Source organism: Rhizomucor pusillus (assembly GCF_041956525.1).
Source record: "Rhizomucor pusillus strain CBS 183.67 unplaced genomic scaffold VTP01scaffold_18, whole genome shotgun sequence".
NCBI lineage: Eukaryota > Fungi > Mucoromycota > Mucoromycetes > Mucorales > Lichtheimiaceae > Rhizomucor > Rhizomucor pusillus.
In genome coordinates this window covers 372893-381019 of record NW_027192160.1, presented here as the reverse complement: position 1 = coordinate 381019, position 8127 = coordinate 372893, and the positions used below count along the sequence as shown (strand labels likewise).

Below are 8127 nucleotides of genomic sequence, written 5' to 3'. Positions count from 1 at the left end.
TGGTTCCTGGATATATCGTTGGCTTTACCTTGTTATTGCTCGACGTGAACTGAACGGCGCTAATATATTAGAAAGAAAGGATAGAAATGAATCGTGTAAATAAAGCGGTTTTCGCAAGTCAAAATCTTTCCATCTGCGACGAAATTCGAAATGTCTTTAATTGCCGCTCGAACAAACGCCAGCAAATGCAAAGTGATGCACCGGTGCAGAGAGGCAGAGAGAAAATCCATGTGAGAAACCCTGCTTCGTATCTCGATCTTTGCATTAATAATGTCGTTGGTTACGATAGCGAGGGCGATTTACTGGTCAGATCAGGAGGCGAAACGTTAGTGTTGAGCCAAGACCTGTTGATGTTTCGTAAGATTGATCTTTCAAAACAGCTTGCAATGGGGAAGGAGGGACGGCTCCTATTGTGGACAAGGCATACGACCTTGGGAGTCGTTTGTGCCCTTTTTTTAACAACAGGAACATAAAACACACAACAAGGATGATAAATAAACACAAAACCCTTTTATCCTTTCGGAATGCATGTCTCCCTAAAAGGCAACGGAAGGATGATGGTAGGCAGGTGAAACAATGCTCGTCCTGCGCATTGCTTGTCATATTGGGTAGTCGATAAATGAATTGCCGAGCGAGAGAGAGAAAGTACAGTTCCTAGTTTTTATTCCCCCCTGCACCTGATGATCGTTTCTCCTTGTTTCTGTTTATGTATGTACCTGCTCTCTCTCTTCTTTTTTTTTCTTCTTCCTCTTCTCCTCTTTCTCCCGCACGCAATTCTTTTTCTTCTCTCATATTTCTATTCACAGCCCTGTAACTTTTTCTTACATTCTATTTGCTCTTAAAACAAAATAACCTTTGCCTGATAAATGGCCAAGGCGGATATTTACTGGTCATGCAAATCAGTGTATGCAGCTCTGCACAACTTTGCGACTGCCGGCAGCGGCGGTGGGTCTGAGGGGACAACAACAACAGCACCTGAATTCATTGCCCGGCTTTGGCAGATCTATCGCCAAGGAACGGCTCTCTGCCACTTATTCAACCTTCTGAGACCTGAAACGCCCATCGATGTCAATAATGATAACAAGAAAGTGCTCGTATACAAATTTCTTTTAGCCTGCCGGCAGCATTTGCACATGCGAGACGAGGAGCTGTTTACGGTTTCGGAGTTGTACCAGGATAATGCAAACGGGCTTGCCAAGGTGATGACGACTATGCATAAAACAAGTATGAGTCGGTGCTAACCGCGACGACCAGGCTACATACACAGCCAACAAAATCCTCTGCCGTTTAAGGGACGAGGGTACGGTCGATTCATACGTCGAGTTACGTCCACCTCCTCCAACCGATTTATCGGTCGGAGACAAGGTGGTGCGCGAGCTGCTTGAAACCGAGCGCAAATACGTGCAAGATCTTGAAACGCTGCAGGTAGAAAGAAAAAAGAGCTTAACAAATTTATTACTTTATAATTAAACATCCAAGTTGTATATATAGGAATACGCTCGGGAGTTGCAAACGTGCCTATCTCTAGATACCTTGCACATCATCTTTGGCAACCTCCACGCGCTCATTGATTTCCAGCTACGGTTCCTGCTGCACCTGGAATACTACGCCGACGAGAAGAAAGATATCGATAGCCTGGGCAAGTTATTTGTTGATCTCGAGGACGCCTTTTCCGTCTACGAGCCGTACTGTGCACATTTACCGGATGCGCTTGAAGCTGTACTTCGCTGGACACCGCAGCTGCAAGCAGTATCGAGCACCATCGAGCCGACGTACGAACTCCAGTCGTTTCTGATCAAACCTGTTCAACGTGTATGCAAATACCCTCTTTTAGTTCAACAGCTCGTTAAAAATACATCATCGTCAGCTCCGGCAGTGACCGGTCTCGCCGATGGACTGGCAGCTATCCAGCGCGTAGCAAGCAAAGTCAACGAAACTCGGCGGTTGCAAGAGAACCAGCAAATTGTTCAAGAGCTTAGAGAGCGCGTAGTCGACTGGAGAGGTATCGTCAACGTTGACAAGCAATGCGGCGCACTGATGCTTCACGACCGAGTCATGGTCCGTCACAAGTCAGACACGCCAAGGCAGGTCCAGGTGTACCTGTTCGAAAAGATGCTTCTGGTGTGCAAAGATGTACCAAAGAAGGCAAAGAAAAAATCACTGCAAGCCATCTTGCTCGCTGGACTTATCAATATATCAAATATTGCTCAAGTGGATGTGGAAGGCGATGGTACATAGGACATATTCTACGGGCAATCTGTATTTCGATTGATGGCTAATTACTATCATTATTATTATATTTTTAGAGGATACACCAAGCAGCACGCCCTGTCTGCGGATATTCTTTACATCGTCAAGCAAGCTAGGTTTCGATCTGGATTCATTCACGCTAGAATTTCTGAACTGTGAGCAGTTACGGCAGTGGGACTCGACAGTGTCAAAATTAATCCATCAGCAGAAATCCAACAAGAAGCAGCAGCAGCAGCCATTGACACCGCTTATCATCGAACCACATCATCAAACAAACGATCAAGAAGAACCATTATCTCCCACTTTCTTGTCATACGTCTCGATGAACAAACTGAATCTCAGTACTACAAGCAGCAACAGCAGTACAACATCGTCGTCATCGTACTACTCTTACCCGTATACACCCAGCTCGCCTTGTTGTTCCTTTGAGACTCCCCTGCCAACAACACCGACCTCCCTATCGACCACATGTAGCACGCCAACGACAACGTCCTCGGTGGGAAGGAGAAGTCGGTCGCAGAGCAGCCCCAACATAGCACTCGCACACGAGGCATCTGCAAAGTACTATGCAAGTCGACGCGTGGTGGAAAGCGATCCGCTGCTATCCACCGTCAAGGTCAAGTTGCACTGCAACGACGGCATCTATGTGTTCTTTGTGCCTCGCAACATTTACTACGATGATCTCAGAGCACTCATTGAACGAAAATTGAGGCTGAAACGGTTCGGATACATCAAATATCGCGATGAAGATGGCGATCTCATCACGATGCATTGCGACGAGGACGTATCACTTGCATTTGATCTAAAGGAGACAAGGGTGCTGCATCTTTACATTACAGACTTGTAAATATATGGGTATTATGTACACAAACCGAAAAGGGCATGTCAATAAACAAAACATGGAATGCATGGAGGAGGAAGAAGGGAGTGGGAGGAAAGGAACAAAGTCTATATGAGTTTCCAGTTTTCTATGGCCTGTCGAAGCTCTCCGTATTCAGGACCTTGGATGTCAGTTGAGCAGTGTGCTTTGCCGGATAATCCGTATGTCTTAACGAGATACTCCCACAAATGAGGCGTGACGATGCTGAATCCCCCTGAAAAGGCACCGCGTGGACGGGCATCAGGATTGAGCCGGCCCTGATCATCCTCTAGGCCCTTGTTGGTCACGGGTCCAACAGCAATTTTACCGTCGCACAATCTCAGGAACCAAGAACACAGCCAGGTCCTGTCAACCAAGTAATAGCAGGGCTTTGAGAGCAAAACTGAAGCGCGATCGGCTTCCTCTTGATACAGCTGGCGTTCAATCATACACTGTCGTTTCTTCTCCAGTGATTCTCGTCCGACGTCGCTGTCGTGAGTCAATGCATTCAGCAAAAGATCGACGTAGTAAGCTTCGCTGGGATCGCCCCGGGATTCGCCTAGCTATCAACACGAATGGTCAGATCCCAGCATAAACATTGCATTGACGTCGATGTAATTTACCAATCTCGAGCAGCAGAAGCAGTACATTTGCAAAACCGGGATACGAAGCAAGATACCGTGACGGTTGGGTGCCATGGTATGGAACCTGTAAGCACAATCTCTGCATCCTAGAATTGTCGTAAGTAGTTAGCAGTTTGTTGATAAAACATCTTAGAGACGCTCCTCTCTACAAGACTTACTTATACGCGTGTTTCCTTTGTAGATATAGAGACACAAACCAGCTTCGTACTGGTTTTGTCCGCAGGTCACGCAATTGTGGCGAGCAGGGTCTCTTTTCATGACGTTGTTGTAAGGTTCTTTGTAAGGTTCGAGTGTTTTACCGGTGACCCATCCAATGTGCGGACAAATCCGGTTGTCCTTTGGATCCTCGTACTTGCGCTCGTACTGTTGTCTCCAGGTCTCGTTGGGAAGCTTGTACGTAACTCCATAGTGATTCCGGAGCATCTCCTTCCAGACTGCATCGTGGTGGGCGAGCGCATAGAAACGTCGGCAGACTGTTGCAAACACTCGCAGATCGTCGATCGTCAAGTGTCCGGCAATCGCCGTTAGTTCCTCGTTGCTAAAATCAAGGATGGATCCAGGCATAGTCGTCTAGCAACAGAAGACGTCAAAAAAGTTTCGAGCACCTCAAAAATTCGCATCATTCGTCCGTCGGCCTTGCCCTTGAAATTTGCGTGCCGTTTTCCAATCAGATTGTGCCTTTCTGCATACACCACATACATCCACACTTAACACTATGGCAAGTGATCACAGAAAGGTGGATTAGATTAGGATAATCTCTAAAGACTGTTGCAGAGCACAGGCACGGACAAGGCCGTTGGCGCGGTCGCATTCTTTTCGGCGCTGACTATATTCATTTACTACACATTATGGTCACTCGTCATGGTAATATGGAGGTTATATACTACAATAACGATTGGAAAATCTAACGCGTACCTTAAGCCCTTTGTCGATGAGGACCACCCGTTGCAAAACTACTTTCCAGCGTGGGAATATGCAATCCGCGTACCTCTCATCATTCTCATAGTCGGACTGACGATCATATTCACGTTCCTCGGCTTCACGATGGCAAAAAGCAAAAACGCGCAGACGAAGAAATCAAAATAAACAATAATAATTATTATTATTTGGATACTTTCAATCCTAGATTCTCTACGGCTTGTTCTACCGGATTAGGCGTTCTGGGAGGCGTAAGCTCGCGACGTTTGATGTATGCCAGCAGTGGCCGCTCAACTGCAAAGATCAGGAGCCAACCGAGCGCCAGCAACCAGTAGTGGATGTAATACACGCTGCTCCATACTTTTTGGATGCGGGAGATGCGCAAAAGATCAAATGGACAAATGAGGATATTCACGATACCCATTGTGAGGAGCCACCCAGCAGAGTCGTACGCGAGTTTCAGGAATGGGCGCGTCAGAGTCAGGGGTCGTACGCATTTGCGGAAACGTCTACCTAGAATCTGATAGAATGACACCGAGCAAAAAAATACTTGCAAAGATTTGAGTCGAACGAGTGCGGATATCAACGGATTGAAGAATAGGACTTACGGTAGTAACCGGGATGGAAACCATGCCAGAACGCAGATGTCGTGTAGGTGATAACAGCCGCGGCGGATGTTGGTTTGGTCCCAGGCGGTGTCACTCTGAGATAGACATAGTGTCGAAGCCAATTGTTAGCACCAAGGTTCCATGCACGCGAAAGTTCATTGTATGACTGCGACGTTTCGCAAACGACCACGTCAATGTTGCGAAGTCTATCCCAGCGAGGCTGGCCGCCCTCTTTGTAGCCATTAAACCCAAAGCCAGATAGAATGCAAGTACCTTCAGAGAGCAACCAGATGCAGTAGTACTTGCAGCGTGTCATAAACCCGGAGATCTGGAGGTACCATATGCGCGAGAGGAAGGGGAGGCGTGCAAACTCGGGGGTGAGAAGGTTGAAAAAGTTAAATGTTGGGGCAAATAGGATAACCCAGGCAGCGAACGCGAGGCTTATCAAGAGGACCTTGGCTGTTGGCCCATATGGAGACAGTTTGCTCTCCTTTGATAAAAAGAAGAAATTGGTGTATCGAAAGTAGTCCATGTACTCGCACGTCGGACCGGCCAGGAAGCCGCCAAAGAAGCATACCCATCCTAAGTATTCTAGCAGAGACGGATAGGTTTCGATTTTCATGCGCTTGTTGTACTCTGTTGCTGCAGCATCCCTGCGTCGCCCATCCAATACATTAAACCCAAACGAACTAGTCTTGATAGTAAGGATCATCAGGGACCCGGAGTAGTCTAGTGTGCTGTCACCCTCGTAGCCCTTGAACTGTCGATCCAGGTGGCTACAGGTAGGAGTCGGATCCCTTAGAACAACGCTGCTGCTGAGAGAAAGAAAGAAGACGACTTACCAGATCGACATGCTCAACATGGAGATTGCAAAGTTGATCCACGGACCGTTGCTGCCATGGAAATATTTCATGAAATAGTATGTAAACAATGCAGTGAGTCCAATATGCATGAATCCAACGTAGGAATGTAACACTGCGAGCATAGTAAACAGGACATAAATGATGGAGAACAGATGTTTCAGGGCAGGCTTGTCTGCTGGGAGTCGTCGATACAGTATTGCGCCTGGATATGTTGCAATGACACATGCCATTAATTTCAAGTGGTCTCTGGGGATGTTGCCACCAAGGAGCATGGATAACTTTTCAAAGAAAGCATCCATCTTGTTCTAGTTGAGACAGACGGGGTTAAGATCCTGTAATAGGAGCGAAAGGAAGAAGAGGAAGAGGAGAAGGAGTAGGAAGAACAAGAACAAAGGAAAAAGAAGTAATAATCTTGTTGGACGAACAAGCGATGTGACCTGTCATCCAAAAATCCCCTTCGCTGAACCCCTCACACGACAACAACAATGTCCCTTTGATCTCCTTTGATTGCCTGCACGTGGGGCTGCACGGCGCGCCAATAGGATCTTTTATTTTACAGTTTGGGTTTTGCAGTGGTTGGCACATACCATGCCATCTCGTATTCCTTTTGAGTGAATCCACACTTTTCGTAAAATGGTATATTCTATAAATCATTGCAATCGATTAGTTTTCGGGTCATTAAGGTTGGCAAAAGATGTGTGCGCGGAAATTACCTTGGCGGAGCAGTCCAGAATGACCTTGTAGCATCCCGCTTTGGCGCCAATGTATTTCAGTGCCTGGATGATCCGTAAACCGAGCTTCTTGCCCTGCTGGTTGCTGTCCACTGCAATGTCTTCAATGTGCCCTACCAGCCCATTGTGGTGCACAAATTTGCGTTCAATGAAAATCGTGCCCGCGGCCACAATCTTGTCTTGGGTATCGTCGCAGATTGCGATGGTGAAGTATTCGTGGTTGTGTTTCTTCAAATAGTTGAATTGTTCTGTTAGGAGAAAATAATAAGTAAAGAGCCTCTTTTTTTCGTCGTATATATTGCTCTTTCTTACCGAGCCACTCGGCTTTGGTGTGCTGACCGACTTCTGTCAAAACTTCAAGCACCTTGAGGAACCCACGCTCATAGTCGTTGGAGCGCAGAGGTCGAAGTGTGTACCCCTTTGGCAGCTCTGCTTGGACTTCGGGGGAGATAAAGGAGTGGTCAAAGAGCGTGATTTCAGACATGACTTGGAGGTATAACGAGCAAGCACAACTCTCCCCGAGGTTCACATTTCTTTTATATTGATCTTGCTTCCGCGGAACGGCTTCCGTGCCATGGAATTACACTTGACGCATATGGAAAGTCTATATTTATCCCTATCAACGCGACACGAGAAAGATGACCCGTCCGAGAGTATAGCGAATGTATGTATTCAACGATATTGCGAATGCCGGATCAGAAAATTAATTCGCTCCTTCTGCTATTAGTTTCCAATTGGGTTGCTACAATATGAGTATGCTTACTTGCTATTCGGCCCAGCGTGTTCGTGTGTTGGAAAAAATTTACAATCGGATGTCTTCTTTCCACATCATTTTTTTCCACGCTACATGCTATTGAGAGCTGTACTATGTAAAATGCCGCATATAGCGATTGAATTTATATAGAAAGTAATCATTTCTTCCTCATCTGGACTTGGTACTCTGTCTGCGTCTGCAGCAATGTCTCTGTAATATATGGCAGCATCTGATTCAGCAAAAGCATATAAACAGTGCTGTGATGTTGGTTTTCTTTGGATCACTTTCGTTCCTCGAGCTATCCAAAAAATCCAAAAAGCAAGAAAGAAATGAGGACCTTTGGACTTCTCAGAGATTGCATGGAATAACAAACATTTTTCGACTTGAGGAAAGCCGTTTATTTACACGATTCATTTCTATCCTTTCTTTCTAATATATTAGCGCCGTTCAGTTCACGTCGAGCAATAACAAGGTAAAGCCAACGATATATCCCGGAATCA

The 8127-nt window shown here is 46.3% G+C and overlaps 5 protein-coding genes across 5 annotated transcripts; 2 read left to right on the top strand and 3 right to left on the bottom strand.

Moving 5' to 3' along the window:
- Positions 1–866: 866 nt before the first annotated feature.
- Positions 867–3097, top strand: VTP01DRAFT_3816 (uncharacterized protein; the record flags this gene model as incomplete). The annotated part of the gene is made up of 4 exons (XM_069382429.1): positions 867–1199; positions 1255–1425; positions 1492–2230; positions 2307–3097. 4 exons carry the CDS (start codon positions 867–869, stop codon positions 3095–3097), a joined length of 2034 nt encoding a protein of 677 aa, XP_069236142.1.
- A 101-nt stretch (positions 3098–3198) lies between these two features.
- Positions 3199–4317, bottom strand: VTP01DRAFT_3815 (uncharacterized protein; the record flags this gene model as incomplete). Its single annotated transcript, XM_069382428.1, has 3 exons — positions 3199–3672; positions 3733–3839; positions 3912–4317. The coding sequence occupies 3 exons, from the start codon at positions 4315–4317 to the stop codon at positions 3199–3201; spliced, it is 987 nt and encodes a 328-aa protein (XP_069236141.1).
- A 151-nt stretch (positions 4318–4468) lies between these two features.
- Positions 4469–4839, top strand: VTP01DRAFT_3814 (uncharacterized protein; the record flags this gene model as incomplete). Its single annotated transcript, XM_069382427.1, has 3 exons — positions 4469–4471; positions 4528–4617; positions 4675–4839. 3 exons carry the CDS (start codon positions 4469–4471, stop codon positions 4837–4839), a joined length of 258 nt encoding a protein of 85 aa, XP_069236140.1.
- Positions 4840–4855: 16 nt separating this feature from the next.
- On the bottom strand, positions 4856–6441 carry VTP01DRAFT_3813 (uncharacterized protein; the record flags this gene model as incomplete). Its single annotated transcript, XM_069382426.1, has 3 exons — positions 4856–5220; positions 5280–6055; positions 6122–6441. 3 exons carry the CDS (start codon positions 6439–6441, stop codon positions 4856–4858), a joined length of 1461 nt encoding a protein of 486 aa, XP_069236139.1.
- A 254-nt stretch (positions 6442–6695) lies between these two features.
- VTP01DRAFT_3812 (uncharacterized protein) lies at positions 6696–7357 on the bottom strand (the record flags this gene model as incomplete). The annotated part of the gene is made up of 3 exons (XM_069382425.1): positions 6696–6785; positions 6856–7121; positions 7186–7357. The coding sequence occupies 3 exons, from the start codon at positions 7355–7357 to the stop codon at positions 6696–6698; spliced, it is 528 nt and encodes a 175-aa protein (XP_069236138.1).
- Positions 7358–8127: the final 770 nt, after the last annotated feature.